This window comes from Electrona antarctica (assembly GCF_951216825.1).
Source record: "Electrona antarctica genome assembly, chromosome: 5".
Classification (NCBI taxonomy): domain Eukaryota; kingdom Metazoa; phylum Chordata; class Actinopteri; order Myctophiformes; family Myctophidae; genus Electrona; species Electrona antarctica.
The window spans coordinates 17,655,279-17,674,720 of record NC_136810.1 but is presented as its reverse complement, the minus strand read 5'-3'; the positions used below and the strand labels follow the sequence as shown (position 1 = coordinate 17,674,720).

Genomic DNA, 19,442 nt, shown 5'->3' with positions numbered 1-19,442 from the left:
TCTCGTAAGAACCCTAGCTGCAGTATTTTGGACCAGTTGGAGGTGTTTTATTGCGGTTTGAGGAAGGCCTGAAAATAGGGAATTGCAGTAATCCAGGTGGTTGGTGACGAAGGCGTGGATATGGTCTGGGCATCGGAAAGAGAGAGAAAATGATCTGATTTTATAGATACTCCTTAGTTGGAAGATGGCGGATTTGGAAGTGTTTACTGAAGTTTAGGTCAGAGTCCAAAATCCAAGGTTTCTGGCCTCCTTGGAGCACTGCATTAGGGACTCAAGTAGGGAAATGCCCTACTTGTTGATCATATACATTTATGTATGTTATTAAAAACAGTTAAAGTTAAAATATGGAGAAAAGAGGATTCTGCCCGACAGCAACGATATTAACATCATATTTGTTGACATCTGTGACGCGTTCTTGTATCCTTTCCTGTTAGGCAATTAACAAGGACAAATCGGACGATACACTAGCTGTTGTACAAGACTGTAAACACGCTTCTATGTGCCACATGGCTCCATTCAGAGAGGAAGGTGAATGCCAGTTAGTTACACATGAATCATGAGACGGGTAAATCTAGTCCTGAATTCAAAGGCCTCTTACTGCTGTATAGCAGTGAGTGAGAAGACACACACTCAACAATAAACTAACACTGGCTCCTAGTGGACGTTTGTAACCACTGCATGCATGGGAGCACACTCTCCATCTCTAGTTTGCACTGATATGCTAATTATTATTTGTTCCATGATGAGATACGGTGAGACACTTATGAAGCACTACTGTAATGGACACCTTTTTTTTGTATACCATTGCTCTGTATTGCTGATGCTTGTTGTTTTTTTGCATTATATTGCTGTAAACAACAGTACTTTTTTCTTTTCATTATACCCTTTACATGTAACTCTGTAACCTTTCACTGCTGTGCTGCCATGGGCGACACAAGTTCCCCCGTCGGATAATAATCTATCTATTAGGGGTGTAACGATGTAGTAGACCTCGAAATATCGATTTTATTATAAGAAATTGAAGTATATCGATATGTAAACAGCAAATATCATATTGTTTCACTTTGTATAGTATCGTTTTGAAATGTATATAATCAATTTTATCAATACTAAGATACAACATATCTAAATAATATACATCATATTTTATTGTCTCGTTCATGTTTCCTGCCTTAGTATATCGTTGCTTTATATTGCTTTGATCTTTTGACATTGTTGAGCACTTTGGTCAGCCTCGGCTGTTGTAAATGTGCTATAGAAATAAAGTTTGATTTGATTTGATTGATTTTCGCTACATAATCAACACTGTCATCAGGAAGGAATCTTGTGTAACTCCAAATTTTGATTTACAAATGCCTTCTAAATCCCAACAATTTCCTGAAAACCTTTGTTGCTATTATTGTACTGTATATCGAGTGGAAACCTCATATCATATCCAAAATGGATGCTCAAATAAAATTTGTGATGGGAGATTAATCGGCAAACACATCGGTATTTTTACATTAATCGGCATCGGTTCGATTAATCAATCAGACCGATTCGGTCTGTCTTTACAGATAAACAAGCCCAAAGTAACAGCTTGAACAGATCTACAAGCTCACACTATTAAATATAAAAGGTATTTAAGTTACATCTGACTTGCCTAAGCCTGCAGTGCTGCAGACACCCTGTTACATGTATTTTTCAGAATGGACAAATTATAATTTTTCAATACAGAATGAGATCATATCGACATCGGTAATATCGGTTATCGGCCATAACAGCAATTAATTCGATATCGGCCAACATGTCTCATCGGCACATCCCTAATAAAAATATATCTGGGGCGATGGGCAGAGTCCAAAGTGGCAGAGTTCATAAAAAGCAATCAGTGATATTGGTCTCTGCTCTCCTGCTGAATGTTCACCAGATGTTCACCTATTATGAGCCAGAATAGGGACATATAGGGTTCATGTGGTTAAGATGCTTCTACTAAGTAGTGGCAAGGGGGGGGAAGGAAGAGACCAGACAAGAGACAGAATGGAGTCCATTCACCTCACACACATGGGTCCCCCTTCCAGAAGAGGAGGGAGAGAGAGCAAGAAGGGCTTTCTATGCCATCAAAAGAAACAAAATCAAAATAGACATCCCAATTAAAACCTAAATACTGGACTCTGTGATAGAATCAATGTCCCTCTATGGTTGTGAGATATGGGGGGGACCATTAGCAAACCATGACCTTGAAAAAAATGGGATAAACACCAAACAGAGACCCTGCACACAGAATTCTGCAAATCCATTCTCCGGACCCAGCGAAAAACACCAAATAATGCACGCAGGGCAGAATTAGGACGATACCCACTCATAATCAAAATAAAAAAAGAGAGCACTTAAATTCTACAACCACCTAAAAGAAAGTGAGCCAGATGCCACTCCATAACAAGGCCCTCACACACAGCGAATCCCTAGAGACATGCCCCCTGGAACCCTCAGCCAGCTGGCCCTGGAACTCTGTGCACAAACACAAACAGAGCCACGAGATAGAAAACCCATTGGACTAAACCACATTATAAAACAGCAAAAGGAGAACTATCTGACACATGGGATAGAAGCAACACAAAAGCAGAGTAAACTAGAATGCCATCTGGCCCTTAACAGAGAATGCACCGTGGCAGAATACCTGAGCACCGTGACCGACCCAAAACAAAGAACAATCTTAACTAGGTACAGACTCAGTGAGCACAGTCTTGCGATTGAGAAAGGCCATCATAGGCATCTGCATCCCGAGAGAAGACAGACTGCACACTGCACACAAAATGAAGTGGAAACCGAGCTACACTTCCTAATCATTTGTCCATTGTACCAAGACATCAGAGACACATACTCCCCACAGATTACAATCACCCACAGAGATTTTGAAAATATGACTAATGACAAAAAAACTCCCATATCTGATGGGCGAGGTACAACAATCTGCAAACACAGCAGCAAGATTTGTGAGCTGCTGTGATAGGAGAAGGATATCAAATGGAACACAACCACCCTAAAGACTAATCATTGTGTGTATTCCTGCACAATCTCCATCGAGTGATCTTGATACATAGACATTGATTTATTGAAGATTCTGACTTTAAAATGTACATCATTTTTGTTTTGATTGTATATATTGTATTGTGCTTTGGCAATGAAAAAGTATGTTTTCTCATGCCAATAAAGCCCTTTGGAATATAATTTAATATAATTTAATTTAATTCAGAGACAGAGACAGAGACAGAGAGAGAGAGAGAGAGAGAGAGAGAGAGTCAAAGGCAGAGCGGAGAATAGAGCAGGGCACCTTGAACGTAGCAGCTGCTGACTTGAACAGAGGGAACAAAGGCGAGGAAGAGGATGCCAGGAGACGGATGGATAGATGGCGTGAATGAGGAAGTTAACTGAGCCCCCAAAACCCACTATAGTCCACTTGCCAGAATGTGAACCCAGGCATGTTGAGTACACCAAAGTTTTATGTTAGAAAGGTTGAATATGGTTCCCCAGCATGTAGAAATTGCCGGATGCTAACTTGCAAATGTTGAGCAATTTTCATAATTGGCATAATGTGTGACCATAGCATTAACAACCTATAATGGGGGGGTGGGGAAATACAATACAGTGTCAAACTAGGGGGTTTTCATGATGCTGAATTAGTTAGTTTTGCACAAAAACACTCCTTGGGCTAAAAGTGGGCATAGCCGTCAGTGTTTTTTTTTGTTTGCAAAACTAATGCTTGGAATGGATTCAGCATCATGAAAACCCCCTAGTTTGACACGTCACATGGCCTTCAACTTTGTGAAGCTTTACATGGAACAAATTACCCTGATATTCTGATATTCTGCATGCCAATTTATTCAAGGACTCTGACGTGTAGTATTTATTGTGTCTGAATTTTAAGGTCGCACTTTTGGTACATGTTGGCTGTGTAGTCATGTTTGTTCACATGGTACAGACCAAGTTGTCTCACCTAGGGAGACTATAAAAAGGTGTCACTTCCTGTGTTTGTAGCATTCAACGCTGATGAAGACTTGAGGGTCAAAACGCCCTCGTTGTTTCTGCTCTGCAGCTACCATGCCAACTCTTATAAAAAATAAAAATAAGTGCTTTAAAACAAGAGTTCTGTGAGTGCTGGTGTTTTCTCTTTTAGACATATACAGTACTAACTGTACAAGCTCATAACGCATGAAATGAAATGAAATGAAATCTATATTTACCCAGGGTATCTGGGCTAAGCTCAAGAACTTGTTTCCAGCCAGGCCCTGCTCATAGAACACATTTCATCGTAGTGGTTCAATGCCTTGTTCAAGGGCACTTCAACGGTGGTAATTTTAACGTGTCGGACGGCTGATTCGAACTAGGAACCTTCCGGTATCAAGACCGCGCCGCTATCCGTTCGGCCACCGCTGCCACTATCATGATGTTGTAGATCTATTTTTTGAAAAAAATCATGAATGCAAAATCCGCTCTCTCTCTGTGCGTGCATGCGTGCGTGCATCTTACTCAAATCTTTGCTTATGGAGGTCCCTGGCACAAAATAATTCCATGGTCCGCAGCCATTCATTTTGGGAGTCCTTGACATGAATACGTTTGAGAACCACTGCTATATACTCTCTCTGCATTAGGTTACCAGGCTTTTCTCCTGGGAGATGACAAACGCCTGGGAGGCTATACTTTACACTACTCTACTGGCAGATGAGACCAGGAGCTCGATAACCGATACCCGAAAAAACCAGATAACAAGCTTATTGAGTACCCGTTATCAATGCGCTTTGGGCTTATCAAGCCTGTTATAGAGCATAGCGGCCCATGACGTCATGTTTAAACAATCAAGACAAGAGGCAATCAATACATTTATGTAATCGTCCACACTGGCACAAACGTGTCGGTCTAAAAGTGTATGGATACCTGCCAACCAGGGCTGTCCGGGTATACAAAACTACGCTTTTAAAGTGACGGTACATATATTAACCAGTTAACAGTTTCTGTAATAGAGGGTATGCGTGTGACATCATCATCAAACCAGGACGTTATGCAGGAATGCCTACTGAGTGGCTAAAAACGACTTTCTGGCCTCGACAGTAATCTCTAATTGCATTAAACAACATTAAATAATGTTAAGCTCACTTTGCCTGTCACTTTGCCACTCGATTTGCCACTCGATTTCCCATTCAATTTATGCATACGCATACCCTCTATATTATTTTATTGATAAAAAGGTCAATTGACTTTTGTCTGTTATAAAAACTGTATTTGAAGGCCCTATAGTAAAAAATACAGGTTGTGTTCAGAATGTATTGTCTCCCGTCTTTCTTTTAAGAACCCGGCTCGATAAGCCTGACCGATAAGGTGCTCGTTATCAATAAAAATTAACGGGCTCCATCCCCACTGCCAACACTGAAGTCCAAGCTTCAGTGATTCATGAAGTTCACCACTAGAGGGAGCTGTCATTCTTCAATTGGCTCAGAGTTTGGCAGTGAAGTTCCAGTCAACATCAGACAAGCAGTGTTACCATGTCTGCTCATAATTATAAGCAACTATGTATGGGCTTGTTTTTCCTGTAAGGTCGCTTGGGCTCATATCTAAAGTGTATAGTTGTTCATTTGGGCTTGCTTCCTAAAGTTGTTCAAACCGGTGGTTCTCAAATATCTTTATGTCAAGGACCCCATCTGAATTTGTTTTATGCCAGAGACCAGATCTGTGTAGTTAAAATATTTCATAAACATGAAATGGAAAGTTATGGAAGTTATTCCGACCAGTTCCTTTCCCCTCCATCAGGCGCCCGGCTGGGCAGGGGGAGGTAGTTAGTTTAGAGACCAGGATTACTGCATGTTTTTTGTGAGGGTACCTACCCAAGGGGACACGGGGAGAACATGCAAACTCCACACAGAAAGGCCCTTTCGCCAACCCCACCTCGGGTATGAACACTGCAGACTTATAGCGTTGTACAAGCTGGTTGTACAAGTTGTACTGCAGTTCTTGAGAAGAGAAGAGTACTGCCGAGGCAGACAACCCGCAACACTCCAGGTTAGAGAAAAAATCCTTATAGGTGCAAGGCTCGATGATGCATAATAGAATGAAGAAAATGCCAGCACTCAATATATGTCCTTTTCACATGATTTTATTTACCTCTGACGGGCAGACAACGTACGCGTTTCGGCCTAGTCGGCCTACCTCAGCGTTGAACGCTCAGGAAGGCCGACTAGGCTGAAACGCGTACGTTGTCTGCTGTGAAAAGGACACATATTGAGTGCTGGCATTTTCTTCATTCTCTACTGCAGTTCTTACCCGCCGTGCTTCATGTTGGTGGGCTTGTCCATTTTGACGGCCAGTTTGATCTTCAGCTCACTGTCCTGGCTGTTCTTGGGGATGACCATCCTGTGGAGCTCATTCTGTTTGGGACCGTTGGTGGTGGGGTTTAGCACCACCTAGAGGACAGGGAGACAGACAGGTGGAGATGGAGATGATGATTAACCACCATTAAAAGATATGTATCACTGGGTTCTTTCCAAATGTGCCTGTAAATCTATGAGGAGACCACAAGGGGAGGTAAATGTATATTCCCATAGTAAGGAGGTGTCATTTCGCTGCCGTTTGTATTTGTTAATGGCGTGCTGATGATGTATTATTGTATTAATATGTTATGCTAATTTGTTATGCTATGTTGATTAATTTAATACATTCAATTTATACCACAAGGGAAACAAGTCTCCAGGACATTTTTGTGTTATCCTTTTAGGCTGTAATGTCTTACTGTACCATGTTTACATTTCTGACTAAGTATTCAAACAATTTAAAAATATATATATTTTAGTCGCTACGACCTGGGTACAGTGGCACGGTCATGTATGAGCGACAAGTATCTGTATGGCAAAAGAGCGTTCACGATTATGCAAATACGAATAACAGTGGAGGCCAAGAAGCGGATGCTTGCCCCGTAAACGCATCACAGGAATTCCAGAAAGAGGACATCTTCTCAGGCCAGGATTACACGCTAACTATCAATCAATCAAATCTGAATCCTAGAGAATCCATGAAATGTTCAGCAAAGATAAGAGCATCTCATTTTCAGGCCAAGGACCCCCTTACGTGAGAGAGAGATGAAGCAGGGTTTGATGAGGGCCCAGGTGGGAACTCTATTTCTCTGAGATATTAGTGCTGCCGGGCGTGGCTACACTAAATAACTTTGGGGGAGGCTCGTCTAGAATTTGAATGGACAGGTATCAGTCAAAAGAGAGACATCGAAGAGGAAGGACGGGTGGGGAGGGATCAACATATGGAATGTCAGAGCAGGTCAACTCCATATATGGAGATGATGGAGGTATGATGTCACGAGGCGTGACCATATATGGAGGTGTGATGTGACACACGGAAATGCAGGTTTCATAGTAAATGCGACCTACAGTCACAACAATAGGGATGCTTTGTGGTGGTTAAATTATGAATTGACCTTTCAGAAGAATGTGAAAACATGCCACATGTTGGCAGGTTTGAATTGGAAACGCTTGACAAACCAGGAAGCTTTGCATTCCCAGAGAACAGAAGGTTAACATACTGACAGCACCACAGGGAGAGATTTGACATTTGATTCCACACACTTATAGGATGCTTCTATGATTACAGTATGTCACATTTTTGTCTCTTTAAAATTAAAACACTTAGAAGAGTCAGCGTGTGGAAAATCACACATAACATAATTCTGCTGGTTTTAGGGTGAGTTGTCAAATGTCTTGGTGACATTTTAGAAAACACTGAGCACAAAATAAAAATATAGCTTGGCCCCACTCCTGATGTTATATGCTAATTTAATGCAGATATAGTCCAAAGTCTCAGATCGACAGGTGCAGATCGACTCATTATTATTATTTGTCTTGAGTATGAGATTTCAAACCTACTGTATGGCTAACCTGCTAAGTATGGCTGTTGTGAGTCTGACGCACATACCCACCCACCCACACACACACACACACACACACACACACACACACACACACTCACACGTGGCCAGACGCAATCACCGAGGCGAGGGCTCTTCTTTTTTGTGTTCTCGCACTGGCAGAATGGTCTGGTTTCCAGGCTAATGCGTGGCTGGTTAGTGCTTGGCAACCACATAATAACTGTTAGTTGTCAGACGGAGTGTGCTCGTCTGTCAGACAGCCTGTCCTTCTGCTGTCCTGTCTCATCAGAGTCACCCTGACAATATGTCAGAACCACCGTCTGTCCAGACCCTCATTCACTGTCTGGGCTGATCACGGCTGCATGGGAGGGAGGCCAATATCATGTCCGCGCTGTCGGCCAAACCTTGAATTGGTCCAAAGCCGTTCATTTTCAGGTAATGGAAGAACAAAAGGTACCCGTGTTTGTTCACAATGGTCCAATGTACTGTGTAATGTTAGTATTTTAGTGACAAGCTAAAATGCTTGTGTTTATACAAAAAAAGGGGAATATCCGCTCCGATCCGCACCAAACTCAGGGCTCTACCATCACAATAGGTGGTACTGGCCTGGGCCATGGCTTAATGGTCCAGGCACCTTGGCTGGTAATCCAGTCTGGCAGTGTGCCGCGGGTTCGACTCCCGATCCCGATGGCCTTTACTGCATGTCACCCCCCCATCTCTCTCCCCATTTCCTGTCAGCCTACTGTCTGTCCCTCCATAAAAAATATAAAATAAAGGCGAAAGCCACAAAAAAAACACGCACTAAGACAAAGGAATAACTTTTTTTTTTAAAACAGTGGAATGACTGAGTTAGCAGCTGGGAAAGCAATATTCTGGGAGTTTTTGGGAGTGCATTCCACAGAGTTGGGGCAGCAAGTACATTCCAGAACAGTGGAAACCCTGACCATTAGAAAACATCTCTCTGGTGCTTCAGAGAACATAACAGCCATAACAGATTTACCAATAACATTGATTTCGTTAATAGGCCATAACCGTTTAGTTAGAAATCAGTCATCTGGTCCTGGGCGTGGGTCCGTGAACTCGTACTAGGAGTTGGATTAATGTTAGCTTGCTTCAACATGTGTCTCGCATTGAGGACATCGGAGGCTTGACGTGCTGTGCTATGAAAATTCTTTATTGCATTATTAGTACAGAACAGTGCTTTTATCCACGCTTCCATTGGATATAGCTTTTTAAATCTAAATTCCCATTTGGCCCCTGATGTGGCTATTGTGATGGTAGACCCCTGAACAGTGTTATTGCCATGTTTGCTGAGGATCGGAGCAACTGTGTGCCTGTTGCACCCAGGGGTCTCTGGCGGGGCCACATAAAAGTGGAATATAGCACTTTTTGTGGAGTGGTATACTAAAGACCACTTTTTGAGCTCCCCCTCCCTCCAGAAATGTGTCCCTGACATAACTCGGGAAGTGTCCAACCTTTCGGCATCAAACTCGGTGTGCATACGTCTCATACGCCCCCGAGGTGTTGCATTTGTGTTTGTTATTTTTGTTACATGTGAAAAAAGAAAGAAGGAATGCACAGTGCACACACGTCAAAACAAATTCCTATGTGTTTTACACAATGGCAAATCTGAAGAGGTGTGCAGAGCCGAATGACCGACGTTTTCAGGGAACGGAAAAGCCACAATACAAGTTTGGGATGATGCATATGGGCTTCCTTGATTGATTGGCCACCCTACACGGACTGGCTGAGTGTCACATCACAATTGTGCCGCTAAAGCCAGTATACATCCCTGATTGGCTATCCTCACCCGTCGGCTTTGCATAACGTTTGAGCTGCATAGTCAATATATACAGTGGCGTGCACAGACATTTAGAGGGGCAGGTGCTCAAGTGAAAAAAGGGCACCTTGTGCAGCGCGTGGAACCGGCCGGTTGCCTTAATAGTGTGAGATTTATAGATTTTGGGGCCTAAATAATATATTAGAAGCTTTTTATCAAGATTTGATCAATGTCACCATGGTCCACATACTGTACAGTGTACACTTTTTTTCAAAAAGGGCACATTTGTCCAGAGGGAAAAGAGCACCCCCTAGTGTCTATCTGTGCACGCCACTGAATATATACAGTAAATGGAGTGACTTGCATTGTTCCTGACACACATGGCCCCGGGTAATCCTGGTTTGCGTTACTTTTGAGGAACAAGATCTACAAGCTCACAACACGCCGTGATGAGCTTGAAAGATGGGCTATTTTTGGCTACTTTTGCCAACATTCTTGAGCGACAAAACAGGTCCTTAATTAATGAAGAAAGAAAAAAGGGGGGGAAAGAATAATAACAATGGTTAGCTCTTCTCCAGTTTCTGCAGAAATCATTTTACAAGCTTTTGAGATTGTGAATCTGCTACTTTTGCTGTTGTGAATTTGAATCCTGAAAAGTAACAGTTTTGGACATACTGTAGGTTTATGAGTAGGGTTGTCCCGATCGGATGATCGGAAATCGGGGCCGATCGGAACGGGAGCCGAAAAATATATATTATATCCATATGATATTAGACGGGATATTGTCTGTGATTTTGGATATTGTACTATTGTAATATGGAATAAGTGTTCAAAAAAAAAGTATATATATATATATATATATATATATATATATATCTCGGATCGGGAAAAACCGGTATCGGCAGATCGGGAGAAAAAAATGTGATCGGGACATCTCTATTCATGAGGTTTCAACTTTCCACCCGACAGAGACCATATAGAACCTAAGGTTGCACAAACTAAGCTCCGTTATAAAAGTAAAGTAGGCCAGTGTGGTGGATGAGGTAGAGATGGTGCAGTAAGAGATAGTCCACCTCATCAGTGGTGTGTGGTTTATTGTGTTCCAGTGTCTCACAGGAGAGATAGAATCTGTTGCAGCAACAGAGGACCAACACGGGAGAGATAAGGGTAGGGCATTCATTAAAAAAAATATGCATCGACGCATCAACTTCATTAACACAAGTCGATTCAAATTGGGAAGTCGAAAGTAAAACAAAAACAAAACAATTTCATTTGTTTTCTCCATATTATTTTTGCTGTGTGTGTACATAATTCAAACTGTAGGATTGGTTATTGTCACGGACATAAGTCATTCTTTTCCCTTTGCATCGGAGTTCAGCCACAGCCTTAATTAACAACCTGCAGCTGTGTTCTCCTTTGATGTGCGCTCTCAGCGTGTTCCACTAATTGACTGGCTGAAGTTGAACTGTGCGTGTCAGAGAAGTACAGAAGCACGCAAACTTTCTCCCCAAAGTTTCTCCCCCCCACCCCCGTGCTGACCGTGACTAGCTTTACGCACGGGACGGATGAATCTCTCCGTCTCCGGTCAGTGCGGGTTGTTTGCATGGCTCAGAAAAGACCAAACTTGAGGACGTTATGCTTGGAGTTGTTGTCAGAGGAGGAGGTGGAGGAGAAAGTAATGTTCACGTTGTGAACGTGGAAGCTAATAGCAGATTGTATTCTGATGGTGTGCCAAACTGCTGCTGGCTGCAATAATGTTAACACTCCGATTGCCCGGGGTTATTTAATCCATTAAATCATAGCGCCCAAGCGATTTATAGCAACGGAGCACTTTTACCGACGGACCGGAAGTTATACCGGATGTGGCTGGAGCAGCTAAATGTAGCCAAAACACTAACGGCGATCGACAACAACGGGAGGCATGATTAAATCTAACGCGACTAGCGACTGGACAGCGGAGGGCCGTCTAACACAGGATCTTTTCTTAGAATTGGACAGGATGATTTAGATCGCGAGTTATTAACATTTTAAGATTTTCGTTGTTGTCGGCTAAACAGGGGGGGAACATTTTCGATGACGTCCCACTGTTGTGCAACATCGAGGATTGCGCAACAGGCGCTCCTAGGCTGTGGAGCAATGCGATCGGTTTTCATATCAATAAACTTCGTCTTTTGGATAATACTTTGTCCTGGGCGCTGGGTGTTACTAATAGAAAGGACGGTGAACTTTGTCCTGGGCGATTGGGGTGTTAATTATACCTATGACCTATGTCTTCTATTGTGTTCTGAAGGTACACAACAAGGTATTTTGTATTGTGTTCATATGGCTGGAGCGAGCCGGTGTGCTGTGCTGTGCCAATTATGCCTCGTCTCAGTCTGTTGCGTTCTCTTTTCTGGTCTATGTGCCAGTGTGTGCAGGTGTGCCTGCACTGATACAGTGTGTGTAGCCTAGCTATGTCTTTTCGAATGGGTTTCTGTGCCATATTGGAGAGGCCACTGTGTGTGTGTTTGGTGCGGCTCCGTTTGACATGCCCCGTCATTTTGACATGCTCCGTATTTGAGCGTGCGCACCCCCACCCGCCCCCTGTTAAAGTCCCCCCCCCCCCCCCCCCCGCACCCCCACCCGCCCCCTGTTAGGGTCCTCCCGGGCCGCCGGGGGTCTTCCCATACACCCCCCCCCCCCCCCCCCCTCAAGAAAACCATGCATCGACTCAACTTCGACTTTACTGGCTGACAAGACCACTGGGAAAATTCTCCTAGTGTGGTGTGTGGTTTATTGCTTTCCAGTGTCTCACAGGAGAGATAGAATCTGTTGCAGCAACAGAGGACCAACAAGGGAGAGATAAGGGAAAGAGGGATATGGGCTCGCCGGTTTCGATAGCAACTGAAACCAATAAAAAGTCACGGCTAAGCAAAGCAATGATCACATTTGACCAGGGTTGGTGTGTCACTTGGCACGGATATCAATGAAGACAGAGTGAGCTTAATGTTTGTTTGCCTCAATAGCACTACATCCAATTACAGTGCAAGTAATTCAAACTAAAGAAAGTAACCAGTGGCTACTCTTTTAAACATGCGCTGATACAATGTCTTTTATTGTGTGCATTAAGGGTGATTTCCGATCACCCGATCGGGACAACCCTTTGTATGATACAGGAACAAGAATGCTTATAAAACTAAACAACTTTTTGTCTGTTGCTATTGTAGTGAATGTATTGATATGTCATAATGGATCATATAATACAGCAGTATTTTATTATTAGCCTACCTACAAGTACAAAAAGGTGTAGTATGATTTTGGGTCATGCGATAAGTCATGTCTGTCTTTCACAAATGACTATTAGCCTAAGGCAGGGCCTATCAAAATAAATATAGTGTGATAACATATGCATATGTTATTGTCTTAATTTTTGGCGTAGCACTAAATGGGGACAAATCCACCAGCCGCCACTGCTTGAGATGCAACTGTACTTTGACCACTTTTTCCACATCTACACTAAATCTCTTCGCCAACAATAGCCGATCTACAAGCTCACAATGAGTCGCGTTGCAATCCTAGATTACTGAGGCATTACTACACTGTGTCTAATATGCTATTAATGTATTACCTCGTCGCTCTGGAATAACGGCGTCTGCTAAATATTCTAAATCCTAACTTTTTTCCCCCGGTTACTGTTCACCACTGGGTGTTTGATCAGTACTTGATATGAGTGCTGTGCGTGTGTGTGTGTGTGTGTGTGTGTGTGTCTCTCTCACCCTGCCCAGTTCCTTGTCCTCCAAGGCCAGAACCCCTGTGCTCTCAGTGAACAGCTTCACTTTGACGCAGGGCAGTGCGTGTGTGGTGGTGAAGTCCCCCTGGGTCCCCCATCTGCAAGGAAGAAAGACAGACACAATGTTCTGCTTTAATACACACTGACAGGCTGCCCACCCAACCGACTGTTCACATAACCATCAATGTCGGGCAGAGTTTGCAGATCTGCATTTTTTCTTTTTACAAATGAATTGGTGAAAAGTTTGGAATCTTGAAAAAAAAGTTTTACAGCCCAAATCTTATCTTATGGAGGTCCCTGGCACAAACTTTTTTGGCCGAGCTTGAACCTTAAAACCTCCTTTGCTGCCCCTAGTGTTAGCATGGTTGTACTGCCCCAGGGGCCGCCCGTCCAGGCCCACTCTATGGAGCTTGTTGTCCTTCCGGGTTAAACAGGAAGGTGGGGGCTTCCGGAAGTGGAACGACACCACACAACACAGCCCACAGCCTTTAGCTAGCAGAACAACCAGCTACATTTTCTCAGCGATGCGATACAAAATCACAAATGATTTACGATCATCGGGTGCGCGCCAGCTCACCATGGACAGCTCTCTAACCTTTGGAGATACGGCGCTTTGAAAATCGAGTTATAATAGAGGCTCAACGGAGCTGGATTTAGAAATCGCATCGCTGATGGTGACGGAGGAGGGCTATACTAGCCGGAGCAATGCTAAAAGATAAACAGACCGACGGCGCGTTCATATATGGATTAAACGTCTGTCTACGCTTATAAGCGTAGCTGGCATAGATAGGTCCCATTAGCCTAGCTACGTTTATAAGCGTAGATGGCAAGAAAATAATTAAAGCACTATTAGTGCCCAGAAACTCATGTTCACTGGAAAAGATGTCATAGTTATTCTGGCATAATATTTCTGTGTGATCGTAACCTGATCCAACCATCTGAGAGGCCTCCGCACGCGTGTGGTGAATGTTCTCCCATCTGCTGCTCTGGGCTCATTCTAGAATCTAACTCATTCTAACTGCTGCTCTGGGCTCATTCTAGAATCTAACTCATTCTAACTGCTGCTCTGGGCTCATTCTAGAATCTAACTCATTCTAACTGCTGCTCTGGGCTCATTCTAGAATCTAATGTTCTCCCATCTGCTGCTCTGGGCTCATTCTAGAATCTAATGTTCTCCCATCTGCTGCTCTGGGCTCATTCTAGAATCTAATGTTCTCCCATCTGCTGCTCTGGGCTCATTCTAGAATCTAACTCATGTTCTCCCATCTGCTGCTCTGGGCTCATTCTAGAATCTAACTCATTCATCTGCTGCTCTGGGCTCATTCTAGAATCTAACTCATTCTAACTTAGCAAACAACAAACCCTTGAAAGAATGTTTCACTGTCAAGGCAGAAACCATGTATGTCCAAAAATGTTACTATGAATGAATGAATAGGCTAGTCTAGTGCTAAACCGAGGACATGTAGAATTGGGGAAACAAAGGGCAATAAAGCAAACTGTCATCAAGGGGAGAAGGATTCTCCAAATAAGGGTGGGCCATCAGACTGGCACAATAGGTGCACAGAAATGAACAATAACTGCTAGCCATTAATGATCAACGAACTGAATTGCCTTATTCATAACACACGCACGCACGCACACACGCACGCACGCACGCACGCACGCACGCACGCACGCACACACGCACACACAGTGCATTGTGTAGTCTGTTCTAGCTTAAAGGAGCATTCAGTGATTTGGGTGATTTGGAAAACCCTGCAGTCCGCCCCGGTAACAAGATGTACACATGCACGCACTACAGTGGCCCGCCCCCACTTGATCATGTTTGGCGGAAGGCCCCTCTCTATCCTGATTGGATGAAGGCTGGGCCACCTAGCCAAAAACAAAACCTAAGGTTTTTTGACCCCCAGGGGTTAACTGGAGACAGGGAGGAACTCCTTTTATGGTCAGCACACTCTATAGTAGGGAGGATTATCACAACAAAACAAAAAAACAAGTGATATTTGAATTAAGTGAAATCACTGAATATACCTGCTACATGTAAACCTCAAACTTGACCAATTTGGCCACAGACCCCCATCTGAAAAGGTTTTGGGCCAGAAGGGACGTATAATGGATACAGTGGTTAACCCATTGACGGGAACTGCCCATAGATCTGAAGTACCGTTAGTCCGAACATGCATTAAGGTTGGCGAACATGCACTGCTCCCATGCTTGCGGTTATGTTTAGGTTAGGGTTAGAGATAGGGATAGTCATTTCGGAACAATGAACCTTCTGACTAATGACACGGCACCATTTAGACACGAGAACAGATTCTACAAATGTCTGTGTTCTCTGAAAACCCCATGTATATGTTGTTCCAGCAACCCCCCAGAAGCAAAGATTTGAGTTAAAAAACGTTAGCTCTGAAAGAATATATATTAAAAGATTTGCGCCACATTTTTCACGACACTTGGTTCCGCGCTATGAGCTTGTAGATCTGCTATTTTTCAATAGCTAAGGTATAACAGAATGCTTACAACACCAAAAGGGGTTCCTGCCCAGAATGGGTTAAGATGATTGTGATGCTATGTTAACTATACTTTTGCTGGGGACCCCCTGCAACCCCCTTCAAGGACCCAACCTTGATAACCACTGTGCTAAATGTCTCACTGTTGCCGGGCAGAAAACCTGTTGCCTCTGCATCTTCACATTTAAACTTTTTTTTGTCTTTTTTCGTACTTCATCATACAAGATTGTTGCACAAAAGTGGTGAAAATAGCAGATCTACAAGCTCGTAGGGCATCGCATGGCGACAGCTCAAATTCAAAAGTAACAGATCTGCAAGCTGTAAATGTGTTGAGCACTGTATATGATCCAGTATAGGGCATTCAATTATTACAAAACACAAAGAGTTTAAATATGGAGATAAGAGGTTTCATCCCGACAGCAACCATAATTATACTAAAAGAGAGTAGTTGTCTCTGGCAGCAGGTACACGTCGTCCTCCGCCCCCACTGATATTTTATTGGAAGAATATATTTTTTGTCATCAAACTGAGGTTTTATTTAGATTCCCACAATGTGGGACTGAACAGACTGCTCAATCTGACACAGTTCAACCTCTTCAATTCTGTATATTTGTTGGGTGCATCTGTACATATGGAGGACATGGAAATAAGCTGCTATAGCTTCATGTGCGTTTATCCTTTTGATAATGGTGGGGCATATAGTATGTATGCACACTATGTATCGGTACGTTTTGTAATAATAATCGATGTCAAAGTCTGTTGACGGGGACGGGGACGGGGGACTGTGCTTGTCCCCATGTACAGATGTACGTATATTCATTTTATAAATCTGATACTTTTTGAAGGGAAGACAGGTGCGTCGGCGACAAAGCAGCAGACTGCAGACATGTAGAGAGGGAGGGATGACCCGCACACTGTCACTTGCTGGTTCAAGAGCTTTTTATTTAATGTCAAATGCAACGTTTCGGTCTTTCGACCTTCAGGCATGCCTGAGGAAGGTCGAAGGTCTGGATGCACTAAACAGGCCTGCAACGTGGGTGGGGTTTTGTTTGTTTTTTATTAGATGCCGGCTTAGGTTTATTTAAGTAAATACAGTGCACGTTAAAGGTTTGTAAAACAATTTGAAAGTACATTTATTATTTGGTTTATTGAAGGTTGAATGTGATTTCTTTTCATGTGATAATTTGGAGGTTTTTTACATTTTGTGTTTACATTATTTTCAACTAAAGCATTTAAAATCTATATCCTGGTGTCTGCCTTAAATTAATTCCAAGGTTTAAAAAGGTTTTCATCTTTAAGTGGTATATTTATGGTTTTAGTTAAGTGCTGATATTGGGGATTAATTGCTTCACAACTCAAACTAATAGTTTAAGACGAATTTAAAGCCTTCCTCTATTATTACGGGGATCAGATGGGCTACACTTACATACATGCAGTAGATTCACAATCACATACAAAAGGGACCCCTTCACTTGTCAAGGGGCAAAACCAATACAAGTGTGATCAGGGTGCGTACGCTTTTCAGACATGTCAATAGTCGCACATGCGGAAAACGACCGGATTAAGGTTGGCGAACATGCGTTAAGGTTGGCGACCGGATTAAGGTTGGCGAACATGCGTTAAGGTTGGCGACCGGATTAAGGTTGGCGAACATGCGTTAAGGTTGGCGACCGGATTAAGGTTGGCGACCGGATTAAGGTTGGCGAACATGCGTTAAGGTTGGCCGGTGCTTAATTTAAGCCGGAGTTTGGCGGAGCTCAGCTCCAGTACCTGTCACTTTTTTTCTTCCCCCAAGTCCCCCACCTGTAGAAAAAAAACAAAAAAAAAACACTTATTTTGAAATGTGTGCCCGTTTTGAGAGGAAATAGGTGACTAAGGAACCCCGGCGTCGCCCCACTGTTGACGGTGCCGGGTGCGTAAATAAAAACAACTCGTCTCGACTTTTGCAATTTGCATCCGTTCGTTGCATAATGGAATATGGAACTTTCATACTTTTATGGAGCAATAGATTAACTGCTACTTGGAGTTTATAGCCTTGGGGACAGCATGCGTTTTGTTATCAATACAAAATGGTGAGTTCTTATGAACAGAAATGACTGCATTGCCAAATCTCGCAAAGTGGCTCGATCAGAATCGAATATCATAACGCTTGCTTTGGTGGGCCTGAAATAAAAAAAAAGACTAGTACAGAATTAAGTATAGTAGCAGCATTATTGAGTTGTCATCGGAGGAGGTCGGAGGAGGAACTTGGATAAGGACAACAACAACGCGCATGCAGGTATTTAGCATTGCGTACTGTTCTGATGATGATGGGCCACCCTAACTTGTTATACTGTATTTTATACAGTATGTAATATAACATTGAGCCGCTGTGCCAACTGAACTGAAAATGTCTACTGTAGTTGTGTGTTGTGAGCCGACGGGCCCCTGTGTAAACTGCTGCTGCAAATGTTATTGATTGACTGATTGGAAATTTTATTCAGTTTGTACAATGGGTACAGTTCAAACGAAAGTAGCCTACACAGGTCAATACAAAATCTGACTGCTAAGAGTATAAAACCAGAAAAAGAAAAAGACTTGTTACTTCAGGGTCCTCCATTTTCAATTCATCAGAACATTTAAATACATAAAAACGTCTATATGCCTACTCTATTGTGTTCTGATGGGTGGGCTGGCCGTTGGTTGTGCAAAAAAGGCAAAAAAAACCTAGGCAAAAAAACCTAAGAATTTAGAAATTAAGCACTGGGTTGGCGAACATCCGCTGCTCCGTGCTTGCGGTTATGGTTAGGTTAGAGTTTGAGGTAGGTTGTCGTTGTCGGACCAATGACTTAGTACTGCACCCGTGTGACCAGTTTCCAAGGTAACATATTGTGCACATAGGTAGATTCCTAGCAGATGACAGAGGCAATTACCTCTAATTAATTTAGAAGACTGTGAATCTAACCGGCACAGATGGATACATCATCATCTGTAAAACAACTGCCCTTTCCAGACCACGAATGCAGCATTTACTATAGTGCCCTTTCCTTTCCAAGCATTCAGGAGAATTGCTTTTGTTGCCGAAGTCTCTTGAACTTGGCATTAAACAAATTTGTTTAGAAATCCATGTCGTAACCTGCATCTCCAGTAGATAAAGAGTGCTGGATTGCGCCCGGAAAATAGCTGATCTGCAAGCTCTCAACGCATCTCAACTCAACTCTTAACAGGATTTCAGCCCCTGCCTCTCCAACACTCTCTGCACGTCCCTGGTCAGCAGTTCAACCAGCCGTGGTCTATCTGTGATGATTAGGGGAGCATCAGAGCAGCTGCAGGGGGTTCGTCCACTAACAAGCTTGGCCTTTTTTCTCTCATGCTCTTTTTACTGCAGAGGATACCTAATGGAAAGGAGCAGGCTCCCACCACTGGAACACAGAGCCATACGTGCTCATGGACTTCACTTGTGCCCATCTTTGATGATTATTATTATTATTACTATTAGTT

The 19,442-nt window shown here is 43.0% G+C and overlaps 1 protein-coding gene across 3 annotated transcripts in view; it reads right to left on the bottom strand.

Moving 5' to 3' along the window:
- cadps2 (Ca++-dependent secretion activator 2) overlaps positions 1-19,442 on the bottom strand; it is a 229,821-nt gene that overhangs the window by 103,573 nt on the left and 106,806 nt on the right. For all 3 annotated transcript variants that reach the window (XR_013790062.1, XM_079501503.1, XM_079501504.1), the window contains exons 7-8: positions 13,439-13,550; positions 6,295-6,434 (exon numbers count right to left, since the gene is read on the bottom strand). Coding sequence is in view for 2 of the 3 variants with exons in the window: in XM_079501503.1 (XP_079357629.1) it covers positions 6,295-6,434; positions 13,439-13,550 (252 nt within the window). In the remaining variant the exon portion in view is untranslated. The remainder of the gene's footprint in view (positions 1-6,294; positions 6,435-13,438; positions 13,551-19,442) is intronic.